Source organism: Macaca nemestrina, chromosome 10 (assembly GCF_043159975.1).
Source record: "Macaca nemestrina isolate mMacNem1 chromosome 10, mMacNem.hap1, whole genome shotgun sequence".
Lineage (NCBI taxonomy): Eukaryota > Metazoa > Chordata > Mammalia > Primates > Cercopithecidae > Macaca > Macaca nemestrina.
Window position 1 is genome coordinate 29,247,171 of NC_092134.1, and position 19,815 is coordinate 29,266,985.

The 19,815-nt window shown below is 40.1% G+C and overlaps 1 protein-coding gene across 2 annotated transcripts in view; it reads right to left on the reverse strand.

The window, feature by feature from the left end:
• The window catches only part of LOC105497729 (thymine DNA glycosylase), a 22,528-nt gene continuing 2,713 nt past the window's right edge, over window positions 1-19,815 (reverse strand). Inside the window, exons 2-10 of one of the 2 annotated variants that reach the window (XM_011769051.3) lie at window positions 11,716-11,858; window positions 8,688-8,929; window positions 7,801-7,870; window positions 5,852-5,987; window positions 5,568-5,650; window positions 5,394-5,488; window positions 3,888-4,059; window positions 3,158-3,283; window positions 1-1,919 (exon numbers count right to left, since the gene is read on the reverse strand). In XM_011769051.3, the coding sequence (XP_011767353.1) occupies window positions 1,777-1,919; window positions 3,158-3,283; window positions 3,888-4,059; window positions 5,394-5,488; window positions 5,568-5,650; window positions 5,852-5,987; window positions 7,801-7,870; window positions 8,688-8,929; window positions 11,716-11,858 (1,210 nt within the window). In that variant the 3' untranslated portion in view covers window positions 1-1,776. The remainder of the gene's footprint in view (window positions 1,920-3,157; window positions 3,284-3,887; window positions 4,060-5,393; window positions 5,489-5,567; window positions 5,651-5,851; window positions 5,988-7,800; window positions 7,871-8,687; window positions 8,930-11,715; window positions 11,859-19,815) is intronic. The other variant, XM_011769052.3, reaches the window with a different exon arrangement.

The following is a 19,815-nucleotide window of genomic DNA, read 5'->3' on the forward strand; positions in this document are numbered from 1 at the left end:
TAACAATTCTTAATATATTTTATTATAAAAGCCATCAGACTTTCAAATGAATTTTAAAATCTTTCAATATTATTTAATGAAAAAGTCTCATACTGTCATGTACAGGATATATCAACATTTACTACTCATCTGTCATGTTAGGAAAAACATCACTATTATATGCTTGGAAAATCCTCAAACCCATCTCTAGTGGATGTCTGTCATAATTTAAATGGTATTTTCCCCATTCAAATAAAACAATCTATTGTAAAGCTACAATAGTTATATACCAAAGCAATACCTAGTTACATGCTTTACACAGTCCCGTGAAAAAATAATTTAATTGCTCCTAATCCCTGATGCAAGGCACTTCAAAGCACCCGCACAAAACGTCCATGTAAACAGCAGTACAGTATATCATTTAAATAACATAAATGACTTTTACACAGCTTGACCTAGACTTAAGGAAAAATAAAATCCATCACAGCCACAGCTAAAAAGCATGTTAAGATTCACAACAAGAATTTGTTTCTCTCATAGAGAAGAGCAATCATATAACCTCCTGGGGGTGGGGGAGACCTCCTAAATATTTTATATTGATTGACAAAACAGCATGCTCCCTGGGTATGTATGAAATCAGAATATTCAGGAGTGACTGAGAGGATGCAAATGGCATTTCTTAGTACCCAGCTTTAGTATCTACCAGACCTAGTAGTCTGGATTATTTGTAGCACCATGGAAAACTCATTAGAAAATCACAAAAGTATATACTTCAACCTTTCCATGAGGTTCATTTAATTCATAGTAACAAACAGCAACGATGCAGATAAAGAATCTTTAAAATTATTGGCTTACTGGATTTACCTAGCAAGAAAAATTCTATATTACTTATTTTAGTACATCTCATGTACATAAAGCACCAGTTTAAGTGAGATTATGAAGTATTTCCAGCATCTTTTTGCTTAGCCTAAAAGTTCATTTTTTATCACTTTCCATGGCACATTCTTAAAGCCAAGGAAGATAAAACTAGAATGGTGATAAATATGAATGGAGAAATACAGTTCCTTCCCTATCATATTTATGTGTCTTAAGTAAAACATAGACAAGTGGCAAAAGGTCTACTGCATTCTCTGGAACCTGCCACCCCAGAGTAGTTACTGGCTACTAGAGGATTAACACACAGGGCTGAGCAGGTCAAAGCTCAGTCAGGTAAGGTACAGTTTTTACTACCGAGCAACTCACAAACACCACTGGTAAAGCAAAGAGGTCTGAGTGTGCATATAACTCAGGGAACCCTGAGTTTACCCTTAGTTACCACTACAAACTAACGAATGAGACTCCACTGAGGCTTAACTTCATATACAAAAATCAACACATTTGCCTCTTTGACAGTGGTAATTATTATTAGCATGCCCTGCTTAGGTATAAAAGGGATGATGGTATATCTAGGTTTATGCACAGTTAAGAATCAACTATAAATATTCAGACTTGTATTTTAAAATTACAGATCAAAAGTGACTCCCAAAAGAAAATCAATTTCTTCATAAATGAAATATAGTATATAAAAAGCTGGAATGATGATTAATTCAAATACAAAAGCTAGTATACAAAAACCCTACTTTTTCTTCCAAACTACTTAGGTTCATAAGGTTCATACTACCACACAACTGTTCTACATTACAATTACACCACTAGAGTAAAATACTAATAAAACAGTTCAGTTAGCAAACTGAGGTTCTACTTGTTGACAACTGCATTAAAACTGCAGCATTTAAGCAGAGCTGAGAAGCACCATTCTTAAGCATGACTTTCTTCTTCCTGTTCTTGTGTTCCACAGTGATTATTAAAGGAAGGAATCTGGTCTGTAAATGACTGGGTCATCCACTGCCCATTAGGAATGCCACTGAAAGTTGATTCTCCTCTTAACTCCACACTGTCAACTGCCAGAAAGACAAAGTTAGTTTATGCCATTTAGAAATTTTTGCTTTTTTTAAAATAGAGACTGGGTCTCACTCTGTCGCCCCCAGGTTGGAATGTAGTGGCACGATGACAGCTCTTTGCAGCCTCAAACTCCTGGGCTTGAGTGATCCTCCCATCTTAGCCTCTCAAAGCACTGGGATTACAGGGGTGAGCCACCACATCAGCTTCTTTGGAAGTTTTTTTTCTTTTTGAGACGGTGTCTCACTCTGTCACCCAGGCTGGAGTGCAGTGTGGTGATTTTGGCTCACTACAGCCTCTGCTTCCCGGGTTCGAGTGATTCTCTTGCTTCAGCCTCCCAAGTAGCTAGGATTACAGGTGCCTGCCACCATGCCCAGCTAATTTTTGTATATTTTAGTAGAGACGGGGTTTCACCATGTTGGCCAGGCTGGTCTTGAACTCCTGACCTCAAATGATCCACCCACCTCAGCCTCTCAAAGTGCTGGGATTACAGCTGTGAACCATCATGCCCGACCTGGAAGTTTTAAATGATCAAAGTAGGAGATTTTAACAGTCTAGTGAAGGAGAATTATTATTAAAATAGTTAAGCAAGCTTCCTGAATACAATTATAAGTTTCTGTTCTATTTTTCAGATACAGGACTCATTTGTTATTAATCCTCATTTGTTATTAAAGGAGGAAAATGCAACTAGGATGGCCGAGAGTTCATGACTTAAAGAAAACGCACTGTAGGCCAGGCACCACTGTAGGCAAGGCACAGTGGCTCACGCCTGTAATCCCAGCACTTTGGGAGGCTGAGGCGGGGCGGATCACAAAGTCAGGAGATCGAGACCATCCTGGCTAACACGGTGAAACCCTGTCTCTACTAAAAATACGAACAAAAATTAGCTGGGCGTGGTGGCGGGCGCCTGTAGTCCCAGCTACTCGGGAAGTTGAGGCAGGAGAATGGTGTGAACCCGGGAGGCGGAGTTTGCAGTGAGCTGAGATGGCGCCACTGCACTCCAGCCTGGGTGACAGAGCGAGACTCCATCTCAAAAACAAACAAACAAACAGAAAATGCACTGTAAAAGTCTGTGTAATTCAATGTGAAATAACCATCAATTTTTCACTATTAGTCACTAAATAAAATTTCATATTACCATTCCCATTCTTCAATCATTTACTCTCCTTCTATTAGAATCTTCCCCCCAATCCTGGCAAAACCGTCTTTGAAAGGAATACACATGTGGAGGGAAACATACTTAGCCCATTTGAAGAGAAGCCGCAAGGTTCACCGTTGCATGGATTTTCTCCGTAAGCACCACCATATGCTGCCTCATAACCTGGATCATATTTTTCTTCCTTAACAGCCATCTTCTTTGCATCCTCTGTGAGGAGGGTAAAAAGGATTTAAAACTGATTTTGTACAACAATTTTGAAAGTAGCTTTATTCAGAAATAATGAACAATTATTTTTCTTGAATGTTCATATATACTGAGATACGTCTCTATTAATCTTTGAAACATAGCATATACTAAATAAACACATAAGAATTGTAAAATCTCTTATATTCATTAGGTAGGGTACAATATTTCTTACATCCCTCTGCTCTGGCACTCTGAAGGTGAATTATCTGTAGGAGTGCCAGAGTAGAGGGAAGACCTTGGTAAAAGGAGATTTTAACAGTGACTAATATTCATTATCAGAGCATTCTGGCTGCAAATATAATTGTTTTCTTTTCTCCTGCTTTTAAATCCACAAAATACTTTCTGTAATATGTGTGTGTGTGTGTGTGTGTGTGTGTGTCCATTATCAGAGTGTGTGTGATAACATCTGTGTGTGCGTGATAATCATCCATTATCAGAGCACTGTGGCTGCAAATATAATTGTTTTCTTTTCTCCTGCTTTTAAATCCACAACATACTTTCTGTAATGTGTGTGTGTGTATATATAGACACAAAATGAATAAAAGGAATGAGGACAGTAACGTACCTTGGGCAAGCTGTAGGTCAAATGTATACTGCACCTCTTGAACATCCATATTTCGTTCAATGCCTTTCAACTGATCTCTTAAGTCCTTCAGTTTTATGTAGTAATGAACTTTGTCTTGGGCTCGAGGAAACTGGGCACATCTTGCACTGGATGATGGCATAACATAGCAGAGCTAGAACCACAACATTTTATAACTTCAGAAATCTTAAAATTCTATTGAATTCACTCATATTGAGATTAGAGTATTTGTCTTTATTTGGGTTAACAACTTGATACTTAACTACATATAAATATATGTAAAAATCAATAAAAGTAGTTGTGTTTAAGTTTGAATTTGTAATACTGACTTATTACCAAGTCAGTAAGTAAAAAATAATGAGCCTCCTCCTAATACGCTGCCTCCTGGGTTCAAGCGATTCTCCTGCCTCAGCCTCCTACATAGCTGGGATTACAGTGCACGCCACCATGCCTGGCTAATTTTTGTATTTTTCAGTGGAGATGGGGTTTCACCATGTTGGCCAGGCTGGTCTCAAACTCCTAACCTCAGGTGATCCGCCTGCCTTGGCCTCCCAAAGTGCTGGGATTACAGGCGTGAGCCACCATGCCCAGCCTCCAAATGGCATGTAACAGAGAATGATACAGTACTCTACAGGAAGTACTGAACTTGTACAATTTTAACCAAGTAGACAAAGGCGGGCCTTCATTTAAGCAAAAACCGGTGGCATAATAAAAGTTATCAATTGCACATTTATAAGAAGTTATAAACAAAAAAAAATTTTAAAGGAGAAGTTTAAATATATGTAGGTGGCAGAAACATTTTTAGGTCTCCACAAAAACCTGGCAGCAAATTAGCTTCTCCATCAGTTAAAATGTTGTATATACAACATGTAAATCTGTGCACTGTGTTGTTTTTTAAAAGTTGTAAACAAAACCTAAAACCATATTTAAGAAGCAAAATTGGGACCAAATGCCTGCAGAAGCTCTGTAGAGATGAGAGTTTGAAAAACACTGTTCTTTCATGATGACTTTGTGTATAAGACAACAGTACTGAATACCAGTTAGGTTGGCTGGAGGCTTGTCTGGGTTCTATTATTTATATGGCTCTAAAATGAAGTTGAGCTAAGATATATAAATGGGGCAATTAGTTTTCCTAATCAGGATCATGTCTGCGTTTCCACGTTTGTTTCACAACTGAGTACAAGGGCTAAACCATTTGAATTTGACAACTACATGCCATTAAATGTATTCTGAATGTAGTATATGAGCCAGTTCCTCTCAATATTTTCATTGAATAACAACATCAAGACATTTAGCTGACAAATGTTTTTCTTTCTAATAAACCCTAATAGTATGTGAATTAATTTACAACTATTAAAGCTGATGTATAGATATTAAAATACAGTGTAAATGTTTTGCATGGCATAAATCACGATAGGACAAATAAGTAAATTATCTAGAAAAAAATTCACATTTAACTGATTTACAAACTCAATTTTAGGGACTTACAGTTTCTGTGTCTGGAATCTTATGGGGCTGAAGCCCAAATTCCAAGTTCTTAACCTTTACTCCAAAAACTTCTTTACTAAAAATTTCATAAATACCTAAAATGAAATACAAACATATTTACATTGCCCATAATGTTAGCAAAGAAAAAAAATAAAATTTAAAAGTAAATCTTACATTTTCCATTAAACACTGCTATTCGTGGCTGATATTTCTGTAATTTCTGTACTAGAATACGTCCTCCTTCACGAAATTCTTTACTAAAATTGAATTAAAAAGTAGTCAAAAATACAAATATGGCAATATTTTTAATACGCTAGATTCAGACAGCTTTCAATGAAAGATTGTATCGCACATTTGTTGAGCTCAGCTTGAACTAGACACATATGATGTTCCTAGAATATTTGGGGGACCAGCCTAGTCAAGGTTCCAACCCATAAAAACAAATGCTGTGTACTTACCTGGAGAGATCTTTGCTGCCAGGCGTCGTCCTTTCCACCATGTTGGTAAATCCAATACCATACTTCCCTGGTAAAGTATGATCATCCATATGGTTCAGCTGGACCTCGCTGAGCCCTGACATAAACAAACACTTCCCTGTGAAATGAAAATTCAGTTATTTTTTTTTTTTAGACAGGGTCTCGCTCTGTCACCCAGGCTAGAGGCTAGAGTATAGTGGCACAATCATGGCTCAGTGCAGCCTCGACCACCGAGGCTCAAGCAATCCTCCCACCTCAGCCTCCTGAGTGGCTGGGACCCCAGGTGCACACCACCATGCTCAGCTAATTTTCGTATTTTTTGTAGAGACAGGGTTTCACCATGTTGCCCAGGCTGGTCTTGAACTCCTGGGCTCAAGTGATCTTCTCACTTCAGCCTCCAAAACTGCTGGGATTACAGGTGTGAGCCACCGCGCCTGGATTTAATCATCATAATTATCTTGCAAGATACTATTATTATCTCCTTTTCACAGGGGGTTGAGGCAAATGCTTGCCCAAGAATATATAGCAACTCAGTTTAGGAAACTTTGAGACTATTTTGCTTTACAATTGGTGATACCACCACCTCACACATAAATATACAGCAATAGACTAACAACAAACACCTTGACGGTGAAGAAATTTAAAAGTCCAAACTTCCCTAAAAAAGGAATTTTTTATAGGAACAATGTTATTATTAGTTCCAAAACCACATTACTGTCAGTTGCCCTAAATGTTCTGAATGTTACCGTTAGATAATCAATTAGTATTTCCTTAGGGTATATTGTATACACTGATCTATTAGGCGGTATAAGGTGAGATGATTTACATACAAGACAACTTATATAGAGAAAGTAATGCAACAGTAGTTACGCTTGTTTTTTGTTTGTTTGTTTTCTTGTTTTTTTGATACAGGGTCTAGTTCTGTCACCGAGGCTGGAGTGCAGTGGAGTAATTGTGGCTCACTGCAGCCTCTACCTCTCAGGCTCAAGCAATCTTCCCAATCCAGCCTCTGTAGTAGCTGGAACTACAGGTGTGCACCACAACCTCTACCTTATTTTTTGTAGAAATGAGATCTTGCTATGTTGTACAGGCTAGTCTCAAACTCCTGGCCTCAAGTGATCCTCCTGCTTTGGCCTCCCAAAGTGTTGGGATTACAGGCGTGAGCCATCAGATCCCGCCAACACTTCGTTGTAAAACTTACTCTAAAAATATAAGTCTTTACTACTATTTTATGCTTTCCTAGAAAATAATCAGCAGAAATCTGGAAATGTTAGTATTATGTCTGCGTTGCCACAGAGATGTACTATACTATCGTTCCTATGTCTATAGATAACAATTTTTTTAAAAAATCATTTTTAAAAAGTAATACAACTTGACCGGGCGTTGTAGCTCACGGCTGTAATCCCAGCACTTTGGGAGGCTGAGGTGGGCAGATCACCTGAGGTTGGCAGTTCGAGACCAGCCTGACCAACATGGAGACACCCCATCTCTACTAAAAACACAAAATTAACCAGGCGTGGTGGCACATGCCTGTAATCCCAGCTACTAGGGAGGCTGAGGCAGGAGAATCACTTGAACCTGGGAGGCGGACGCTGCGGTGAGCAGAGATTGCGCCATTGCACTCCAGCCTGCACAACAGCAAAATTCCATCTCAAAAAAAAAAAAAAAAGGTAGTACAACTCATTAGAAACAATTCAAACAAAAGAGAAAGTACTCTTATTCATGTCCCTCCACTCTCAGACTAAAATGTTAACAGTGACATATCATTTCAAACCCTCTTATTTTCATGTACAGACGCATACACAGAATATGAAACATGAATGTGTATTTACAGTCTCTTTCTTTTTAAAAACACAATTGGTTTTTTTGAAAAAACCTGTTAAAAAGGTATCTAATTTAAAAGTAAATTAATTTAAAAGGTAACCACTTACAAAAATGGTTTCCAGGTCCAGGGTAATGATGCCCTTTGTAAGCAGCCATTAGTCCCGGGTTTATGCCAATCTATAAAACAAAACAATTAGACGTTTCATCTTAAAAAGTAGGACCTAAGCCTTAGGGTTTCTATGGAGGAGTGGTGGACAAAATTGAGTTGATTAAAATACAAATTTAATTGAGCATCATAAGCAATATCATTTACCAATCACTACTCTTGATCTGAACAAAGTATTTCATACATGGGAAAGAGATTTTCTTTATTTTAAAAGTTTTGCTGTTATTTTAAAAAACCAGTTTGACTCCTTCATGATCCCAGGCCTCTCGCCCTCACCAACTGGGCTGCTTTGAGTCTGGAAAGAGAGGTCCTGGAACAATCAATCAATCTGAGCCCATGTCCAGCCACAATTCTGGTTCTCAGCTTTCAACAAGCTCGCTCCACATCACCTACACAATTATTCACATGCTGATGTTCCTTACAGTTACTGACAAAAATAAGAGCTTAAAATCTGTGCTACCATTTATGAAGTCTCCACAGGTATTCAGTCGAAGTGATTCACATGGATTATCTCATTTACTTGCAACCCTATAAGGGGGTGGTATTATCACCCTTGGTTTATCAGTGAGAAAACCGGTGTTCAGAAAGTTAATAAGGCTTATCCAAGATTATACTTGTGACAGGATTTGAACCCAGACAGCCTACATTTGGAGCCCACCCTCTTAAACACTCCCATATAACACAAACTCATGCAGGTGACACCATTTACCACCAAAAGGATTCTTAGAAATGGTCCTTTTCAGCAAAATGCTATTTGCAAGGACAACTGTTAAGTAAAGCTAATCCCCCAATACTACTTATAAAATCCAACGAGGACAAAGATCTTACAATGACAATGTCCAGATTGAAGGTCAAAATATCGGGGAGAGTCTTGGTCAGAAGTTCAGCTTCTGAAATACCATTAAAACGGTCTACTTTTCTTTTTACTTTAAATGTGTCTGTAATTTTTTCTTGTTTTTCTTTTGATTTTGCAGACTTGCCAGATTTTTTTGACTCAGCGGGTTTTTTGGGTTCCACTGGTTTTTTTGGTTCTGTTGTTCTGGGTTTTCTTTTTCTTCCTTTTGGAGCCTCTGAAACACAATTTCCAGAAATGCAGAAAATCTTAACTTAGAAACTTTAGCAGCTTTCCCAGAAGAGTTACCCAATAAGCACCTTTTGTACCTGTCTCCCCAAAATTAAACTCTTACAGTCCCAACATCAGTCCCCTCTGCACTATCCTCCCCGTCTTTCACCCTAGAACTGGGTTCACGCAATCCCCCATGCCTACTTTCCTTCCCCTGCTAGCTGTTTGTGGGAAGAATAATCATAAACTATTATTTTCTACACAGCATTACTTGGCATCTTAACCTTCTCAGGGATACAAAGTTTCTATGTATCATTTTATATAAATTCTAAATGTAAATACATAAATAAGCAAACAAGAACAGAAAAATAGAGAAACAGGAAGGAAGGGAAACATTTTAACTCAATTTCCCCAGTAGAAAACCACAAATGGGCCAGGTATGGTGGCTTATGTCTATAATCCCAGCACTTTGGGAGGGCAATTTGGGAGGCCAAGGCAGGCAGATCACCTGAGGTCAGGAGTTCGAAACCAGCCTGGCCAACATGGTGAAACCCTCGTCTCTACTAAAACTATAAAAATATTAGCCAGGCATGGTGGTGTGCACTGTAATCCCAACTACTCGGGAAACTGAGGCAGGAGAACTGCTTGAACGCAGGAGAATTGCTTGAACGCAGGAGGTGGAGGCTGCAGTGAGCTGAGATCATGCCTCTGCACTCCAGCCTGGACAACAGAGCAAGGCTCTGTCACCAAAAAAAAAAAAAAAACAGAAAGAAAAACACAAATGGCTTGTGGGCTTGTTTTAGAGATGAGGTATATTCTGTTCCATACATAGTTGAAGAAAGAAATTTAGGGGTGCTCAGGATGACATCTCTGGGTTGGCAGTATTTTTCAAAAGGCAGGAGGAGGGATCCGACCTCAGGACCTAAAGCAGTTTCTCAACCTCCACACTACTGACATTTCAGGCTGCACAATTTTTTGTTGTGGGTGGCTGTCCTGCACATTACAGAACGTTTAATAGCACCCTTGATCTCTACCCACTAGATGCTAGTAGTACCCTGCCAGTCTTTATCATCAAAAGTGTCTTCAGACAATGTCAAATGTCCCTTGGGAGGGCAAAATCACCCTTGATTGAAAACCACTGACCTATAGTTGCGCAGCAGGAAGCCCTGGTTTTCTTACCCTTAATTATTTAACATTTCTCCTAACTACTCAGGCCTCTACCCGACTCTACTCCTCTTTGGCATTTCCCCCAGTCAAGCCTGGCAGGATACAGGCAGTCAGTCCCTCCTCTCTTCTGCCTCACATTGCCTTAGCCACTCCCTATGCCAACGGATCCACCATGATTGGCATGTAGCTGGGGAAGTCTAATGCGGAGGCAGAGTTATTAGATGTGTTCCTGCAATTAGTAAACCGAAACCCTGAGCACATTTCTCATACAAATACTGTTACACTGGAGAAAATCACTAACTTCTCTCCATCCACTCTCCCGCCCCCGGAATCTATGATTTTCTTCTAATTCTCTGTCTTGGTGAATGGCACCTCCTCAACCAAATGCCTATGCCAGAAACCTGGCAGTTACTTCTGGACTCCCCTTTCTCCCCCACTACCCTGCCATGCTACCCCCAACCACATGAAACCCATTAGCCATGGCTAGGTAATTCTACCTCCTAAGTGTTTCCTAACTCTCCACCCCTTCAGGTCCTCCTCAGTACTCCCTTAGATTATTCAAACAGTGTCTCTAATCCATCTAATCCACTCATTGCCTCTGAGGTTTTTTGTTTGTTTGTTTTTGTTTTGAGACAAGAGTCTCACACTATTGCCCAGGCTGGAGAGCAGCGGTGCGATCTTGGCTCACTGCAGCCTCTCAGCCTCTGCCTCTAGGATTCAAGCAATTCTCGTGCCTCAGCCTCCCCAGTAGCTGGAATTACAGGCATGCACCACCACGCCCGGCTAATTTGTATATTTTCAGCGGAGGCGGGGTTTTGCCATGTTGGCCAGGCTGGTCATGAGCTCCTGACCTCAGCCTTCCAAAATGCAGGGATTACAGGTGTGAGTCACTGTGCCCGGCCTGCCTCCAAGTTCTAACTTGTTGTCTACCAACCAATCTATCCTCTCTAGTATTTCCAGACTAATTTGTAAAGCACCAATCAAGTCAAGTCATCCCTTGCTTACATTCTCTCAACAGCTCCCTATTGCCTTCATGATAGAATATAAATTCTTCGGGATAAAAAACAAGCTTCAACTGTTCCCATCTGGCCTCATCTCTCACTATTTCCTTGTTACATCCCAGACTCCAAGGACACAGAATTGCTCTGTTTCTGGCCGTGCCATGCTTGTGTGTGTCCGTACCCGGCCTGTGTAGCCCCCTCAGCCTGGACACTTCCCTACTCTCATCTTCATGGGGATGAAGCCTCCGCACTGTTAGAGTTTCAGAGCCCTGGTGTTATTTCTCTGCTCCAAGAAGCGGCCTCTGAGCCGTCAGTCTGAGTTAGAAGAGGCCAACCCCATAAGCTTTCAGGGCATTCATTCTATGCCCCTCTTCACTATGAACTGTGCTGAGCTGTAACGTGTATTTACTTATTACTGTTCTCTATTAGATTATGAGATATTTTTGGGCAGGATCCATGTTCTTTTATTCCCCAGAACCTATCAGTGCTTAGCACATACTAAGTACTTAAAAAGTGGATTTGACTTTTTAACACTAAAATAGAGCTAAAATTCACCATGAAACCCTTTCTTAAATAAGCTGGCTGATCCGATGTTGAATTTTCTAAGCTCTCATGGTGAAACTACCTTGCACTGGTTCCTGAGCAGGAGCTGGGGCTGGAACTTCTTCTGGCATTTGCTGTTCATTCACAACTGCCATATTAGGAGCTTCAGCCATCATTTGTTGAAATGGAAACGTATAAAAAGCTTGAGCTTGCTGAAGGGAATAGCTGAAAGAATAATGAAGCATGAGACGCAATGATAAAATTACCCAAATGTAAATCCAAATGATCAGCTGTACAAAAGTCTTCAGTATAGTATTCAGTATTTTGTAACCAGACTAAAGTATTTATTTAGAGTGGATTACAGGGAGGAGAGATCTAGTCCTGTATGTACACATTCACCAAACTTTACTGAGTGCTTACTAACCTACCATTAACTCTTGCACTGTTTAATGATAAGATGTGTCACTGATAAAACCGATCAGTCCTGTCAAGTCAGCCCAGACTTTCTCTGAAATAGGACTGAGGGAATTTTCTAGCAGACAGACTTGAAAGGTCTATCAACCCATACAGGGTTAAGATGTCCCCAAATACAATTTGTGCCCCTACTTTCAGTATCCTTCAGTATTTAATCACCCGAAGATCCCCTCCAATCTAATTAAGATTCTCTTTTAGTTTCTTTTTATTTGCCTGTTTACTTCTTTTTTTCATTAGTTTTTTTTGTGTGTGTGTGTGGAGACAGGGTCTCCCTCTGTCACCCAGGTTGCAGTGCAGTGGTGTGATCTTGGTTCACTGCTACTGCTGAGGTAGATCTCAAGGGATCCTCCCACCTCAGCCTCCCAAGTAGCTGGGACTACAGGTTGAGCCCCAATGCTTGGCTAATTTTTGTATTTTTTGTCCAGACAGGGTTTTGCCATGTTGGCCAGGCTGGTCTGAACTTCTGAGCTCAAGAGATCTGCCCACCTCAGCTTCCCCGAGTGCTAGGATTACAGGTGTGAGCCACTGCACCCAGGCCTAGATTTGATTTTTATCGGTGGTGGTATTGTTGTTTTGCTGGGGTTACTTTTTTTTTTTTTTTTTTTTTTGCCACTGCTATGGTTGGAATGTGTCCCCCAAAGCTCACATGTTAAAAACTAAATCCCCAATGCAAGTGTTGAGAGGTAGGACCTTTATGAGGTGACAAGGCTCGCACAGTGGCTCACACCTGTAATCCCAGCACTTTGGGAGGTCGAGGAAGGTAGATCACCGGAGGTCAGGAGTTCATAACCAGCCTAACATGGCAAAACCCCGCCTCCACTAAAAATACAAAAATTAGCCGGGCACAGTGGCATGTACCTGAAGTCCCAGATTTTTGGGAGGCTGAGGCAGGAGAATTGCTTGAGCCTGGAAGGCGGAGGTTGAAGTGAGCTGAGATCGTACCACTGCACTCCAGCCTGGGTGACAGAGCAAGATTCTGTCTCAAAAGAAAAAAAAAAAAAAGAAAAAGGTGATCAGCTCAAGAGGAGGGCTCTCCCTTCATGAATGGGTTAATGCTATATTATCACAGGAGAGGGTTCCTGATAAAAGGATGAGTAGATGAGTTGAACCTCCTTTCCCATCTCTGTCACAAGTGCTGCCTCACTGTGTGATTCCTTCTGCCATTTTATGATGCAGCAAGATGGCCCTCATCCGATGTAGCCCCTCCACCTTGAACTTTCCAGGCTCCAGAAGTAGGAGCCAAAAAAAACCTCTACTGTTTATTAATTGCCCAGTCTACGGTATTCTGAAATGCAACACAAAACAGATTAAGTCACTGAAGAGGAACGTGAAATGGATATTTTGTAAATGTGTTGAATTTATGAAGGAAAAAACCTCTAAACCTCTCTTCTGAACACGATTTAAATTTTGTTCAAAGTATTCTGTTCAAAGGAAAGAACGTGGGCTTTCAAAGGAAACAATTAAAAAAAATACTTCTCATGGCCTTAAACCACTATCTCATGGTGTTGCTATTAGCATTAAAACCAGGGAAGTAAATACATATTTGATGAAACTCAAGTCACAGCAAATGCCAAGTAATGCCATTAAATAGGCAGGAGAAGAAAAACAGTAGAAAGTAAAATGGAAAAGTTTGGTCTACTATTTGGAGAGGAAAGTCATGTTTTCTATGGCAAGATACTTTACTCATCAGTTTTCGTTCTCATGACATTCACTGAAAGAGAACAGGAAGCTCAGAAATCAGATTAAAAAGGGAAATGAGGCCAGGCATGGTGGCTCATGTCTGTAATCCTAGTGCTTTGGGAGGTTAAGGCAGGAGGATCACTTGAGGCCAGGAGTTCAAGAGTGGCCGGGGCAATATAGCAAGATCGTCACCTCCACAAAAAATTTTTAAAACATTAGCTGGGCATGGTGGTACATGCTGGTAGCCCTAGCTGCTCAGGATGGTGAGGCAGGAGAATTGCCTGAGTCTAGTAGTTAAAGGTTACAGTGAGCGATGATCACATTGCCGCACTCCAGCCTGGGGGACAGAACGAGACTCTGCCTCAACAACAACAAAAGAGGGAAAATGAGTACACTTTAAATGGATGAACTATGTAGTATGTAAATCATATCTCAATAAATGGTTAACAGGAAGGAAAAAAAAAGGCAAACTAAAGCATTTCCTGGATAAGCTTAAATGGCCTGGGGAGACAAAGGATAACAGACCACCCCAAGTGGCTGGGCTAAATGTTGGCAGCTCAAGATAAACAGAAGCCCAATTCCAATGGACAAACCACTGGAGAGGCATTTCCACTTCCAGCTATCTTTAAGGGTAGGTTGGTAAAGCAAAGATTAAGAATGAGTGAGAAAGAGATTAACCTGTATCATAAGAGTTTTATTTCTTTAAATATATTGTTCACAAATTACATAAAAATAAAGTTATGATTTAGTAAACTAAAATACATTAACATGAGAAAACACTATGCAGCTACCAAAAAATTAAATAATTATGTAAAAGAACAGGAAACAGTTTATATTTTAAAACAGAAAAGAATACAAAATAGTAATGTAAACTAAGGCTACACATAAGGGAAAATATGTAGACAGGGACAGGAAGTTAAGATGTAGAACCATGCTTAGAACCATGCCTGGCACAAAGTAAAATGTCTTTTTTTTCAAACTTTTCTTTAATATTATTAGTAGCGCTTTGCAATAAATTGTTAAAATACTGGTTGTTCAGTATTTATGATTTAAATATTCTAATGATGAATTGGATATGGCTAGGTTAGATCTGGAAGTCTTGAGCAATGGTCCTGTGGCAATTCTAACTAAAGAAACTGCAAGTTCTGACTGTGGTCAGTGGCAGCTTTCCGAGATTCTAATAGCACCTTGATTTAGCTTGAATATACAGAAACAAAGACATATGGTGACAATAAATGCCTGCAAAAGAATGCATGAGATGTGGTTGGGCACGGCAGCTCATGCCTGTAGTCCCAGCGCTTTGGGAGGTCAAGGCAGCAGATCACCTGAGGTCAGGAGTTCGAGACCAGCCTGATCAACATGCAGAAACCCTGTCTCTACTAAAAACACAAAATTAGCTGGCGTGGTGGTGCATGCCTGTAATCCCAGCTAGTTGGGAGGCTGAGGTAGGAGAATCGCTTGAACCCAGGAGGTGGAGGTTGTGGTGAGCCAACATGGAGCCATTGCACTCCAGCCTGGACAATAAGAGTGAAACTCCATCTCAAAAAAAAAAAAAAAAAAATGCATGTGATGTGTTTTTACTCTGTCACATGGTCAGGAAGGCAATCTACCTACCACTCTCCCATGTTTCTTACTACTGCGCTCAGAATTTCACGTGTCCCATTTTGAGCACTTCATGAAAATGCAAACTGAAAATACATAAATTAGGGAGACATCGTTCACATTACAAGACGATTCTTTACTTTAAAAAACTTCCAAATTGTTGGTATAGTCGGAGGTCGTTAATCATCTTCAGGAATTCTGGGGTTCAGAAGCTGAAAATAAAAATTCTAGAAATCACAGTGGGCTGCATAAAAAGTGAAAAATAAAAGGAAAAAGCATCTGAACTCTTATATTAGATAGGTATATCAAGTTTGAAAGAAACCTAGAAACTTATCTACAATAATGATACATCCCTTAATCTTTCTAAAAATGGACTGTGGCATTTTACAAAAAGTTAAATTAGAATGGATAAAGAAAAATAAACCTATGGAAAATAAAATGTGTGTGTTCTGAGGAATACACTATCTTTGAGCATTAAACTTAGCTTATTTACCTCAACAGCTTTCTAAAAGCCAGAATAAAAGAAAGATGGTAGATTACAACATTCTTATTACTTGGCAGAAACAAGCATTATATCTACACAAAAATCTTCATAAACTTGAATGCTAGTTAACTAAAGAGTTCTGGATAACTGGTCGGACGCGGTGGCTCATGCCTGTAATCCCAGCATTTTGGGAGGCTGAGGTGGGTGGATCACGAGGTTAGGAGTTCGAGACCAGCCTGGCCAACACGGTGAAACCCCGTCTCTACTAAAAATACAAAACTTAGTTGGGCATGGTGGCATGCACCTGTAATCCTAGCTACTCAAAAGGCCGAGGCAGGAGAATTGCTTGAACCAGGGAGGTGGAAGTTGCAGTGAGCCAAGATCATGCCACTGCACTCCAGCCTGGGCAACAAAGCAAGACTCTGTCTTAAAAAAAAAAAAAAAGGGTTCTGTATAATTTTATCTTCTATTATAATAACAACTAAATGTATAAGCAGCATAAACCTGTTTCAACCTCAGTGTGAGGATATTTCTTAAATACATTTGTGTATGCATAATGATCGTTGCTACTTTATAATCCAGAACTCTGCAATGTTTCTGAGCAATAACTCTATGAGAAGGACAGTAACGAAGACCATTTAGTCACTTATCCTCTCCGGGTATCCATTTCCTCACCATGAAAATGACGAATTAGATTCAGTGATTTCTACATATGTGGACAATATATAGGAAATAGGACTAGATCTGTCTAGACTCAAAACAGACCCCAAAAACTTTCTACTTTCTATAACTTCCTGATGTCAAACTTAAAAGCGTGATTGATTTTACTTCCCTTTGTTCACTTTTCTTCCCCCATCATTTACCTTTGTCTCAAATATTCTTCACTCCCTCTCTCTCTCCCTCATTTTCCTGTTTACCTCTTTTTCTCTCCTAGCCTCCATTTGCACTCACCTTCTGTTGAACTGCAGTGCTCACAGACTGTTTTTCTGTTGTTGTTTTTGGTTTGTTTGTTTTTTGAGACCGAGTCTTATTCTGTCACCCAGGCAGGAATGCAATGGCGTGATTTCGGCTCACTGCAACCTCTGCTTCCTGGGTTCAAGTGATTCTCCTGCCTCAGCCTCCTGAGTAGCTGGGATTACAGGCGCGCCACTACACCCGGCTAATTTTTATACTTTTAGTAGAGATGGGGTTTTACCATGTTGGTCAGGCTGGTCTCCAACTCCTGACCTCATGATCTGCCCACCTCAGCCTCCCCAAAGTGCTGGGATTACAGGCGTGAGCCACCTCACCCAGCTAGATTGGTTTTTTATAGCTGCCTGGAACTGATGAACTGTGTACAGTCATCCTTTAGTTACTAATCAATCTTTCTAAAAATGGACTGTGGTATGTACCTAGTTTCGTGTACATAGGGGATCTAGGACTCCTCACAGATACCAGTATCTAAGGATGCTCAAGTCGCTTGATACAAAATGGCATAGTATTTGTATATAACCTATGCAGATCCTCCCTTATACTTTACATCATCTTTACATTACTCACAATACCTAATACAATGTAAATGCTATCTAAGTAGCTGTCATCCTGCATTCTTTTTATCTGTACTATTTTTTTAATGTTGCTATTTGTCTTTTTTTTTCCCCAAATAATTTAAATCCACAGTTGGTTGAATTCTTAGATGCAGAATCCATAGATATCGAAGGGTGACCGTATTTTCTGATAGTCTTTCTCAAAACACACATACACACACTCCACACAGAGAGTTCATTAAGAAGTCTAGTTAATTCAGATTTGCTATTTTTTAATTTTTTTAATTATTATTTTTTTTAGAGACGGAGTCTTACTCTGTCACCCGTGCTGGAGTGCAGTGGCATGATCATAGTTGGCTGCAGCCTCCAACTCCTGGGCTCCAGTGATCCTCCTGCCTCAGCCTCCTGAGTAGCTGAGACCTCAGGCGCACACCACCATGCCTGGCTAGATTTGCTGTATTTCAAAAAACTAAATCTTTAAGGTTTTCTCTAAAATTAATGACTCCAACTTCTTTTATCTTCAATTATTTTACACTATTTTAGGGATTTAAGTTGCTTTTTTCTTTTTTAAGAGACAGGGTCTGGCTCTGTCACCCAGGCTGGAGTGCAGTGGTGCTATCATAGCTCACAGTAACCTCACACACCTGGGCTCAGGTAATCCTCTCGCCTCAGTCTCCTGAGTAGCTGGAACTACAGGTACATGCATCTATGCCTGGCTAAATTTTAAATTTTTTGTAGAGATGAGGTTTCACTATGTTGCCCAGGCTAGTCTTGAACTCCTGGCCTCAAGTGATCCTCCCACCTTGGCCTCCCAAAGGCTGGGATTACAGGTGTGAGCCACTGCACCCAGCCTAAGTTGCTATTTTCTAAATACATCTTATTATCTTCACTTAAAAAAAGCACATGCCACACTGAATACTTACAAAATAATGAACAAGGCTAAATAATCCAAATACTCAACTAAAGGGGTCTGGTTATGTCAATGATGATGCGATAGCACCATAACTATTGTTAAGATTCCATTTGATATTGCTAGATGGAGGTCTGTGTATTCACCATATGTACCTTCTACTAGAAACTGTGAATATAAAGATTTAGAATAAGCCAGTCCTCCTATAGTATTCCTCAAATAGTATAATTCCTCATGTAGTATGATGTCAAATTTCTTCAGTATTTGGTCATTTTTTGGTACTCAGAATCAAACAAAACTCCAGATAAAGCCTCATCAGCCTGAAACTGAGCAGGACTACCAACTTGCTCATTTTGGAGACAAACTGCAGAATCCATGACACTAGCTATACTGGCACCCACATTATACTGTTGATTCACACTGAGTTTCCCATCAATGAAAACTGTCCTTGTATCACTTCTCCCTCATTCCACTTTATCACTGATTTTTCTGCAGCTGAGTATAGGATTGTGCCTCTTCTTTATAAAAGATGATTCACCATTCCAGTCAGTCAGGATTTATCTGGACTCTGATTCAATCAATCAGTCAATTCCACAAATTCCTCCCAGGCTTGGGTCACTCACGAATTTTATCAGCATGCCATCAGCACCCTGCTGCTGTTAAGCTACTGAAAGGAACAAAGTTAGGGATAGAGATACATGGCATATGAGTACAGACCTCTCTTCAGTCTGCCTGATTCTTTCAGTAGTAAGCCAGGTTTTTATTTCACCTAACTGGATTGCCATCAGCCCATCGCCATCTTGCCCACTAAGAGAAGCGGTAAAGCAGATTTGCTAGCTAGAGAGGCAGACTTTGAAGCCAGGTCATCTGGATTCAAATTTCAGCTCTCCCATTTACTAGCTCTAGGGGCAAGTTCCTTAATCTCTTTATGCCTCTTAATCTCTTCCATATCTGTAAAATGGCAACAGAACCTAATAATTGGTTATGAGGATTAAGCTAGTTGGCATATGTAAAACATCCAAAACAGTACCTGGTATATAATAAATTTGCTATAAAAATGACTACCATAGGTACCTCCTGTCAGCATCCTTCTGATGCTGCCTGTCTAGTACATGTCTTGCTTTCTTTCTGAACTGATACTGTAGTGTAATGGTCACTAGTTATGCTACCATGCCTGGCTAATTTTGTATTTTTAGCAGAGATGGGGTTTCACCATGTTGGTCAGGCTGGTCTTGAACTCCTGACCTCGGGCGATCCACTCACCTTGGCCTCCCAAAGTGCTGGCATTACAGGCTTCAGCCACCGTGCCTGGTCAATTAGTTTCTTTTAAAAATGCTCAGTAACCATCGATAAGTAAAAATTTTGTTCAGGATCAAGGTAAAGAGAGGACAGACTCTACCTCTGGAAGAACAGGAACCCATGTGTTTATTTCCAGGGCCCGTACATTTGCTACAAATCCTCAAACACTGCTTTAATCTGGCCTTTCCCTTGAAATACAACACACAC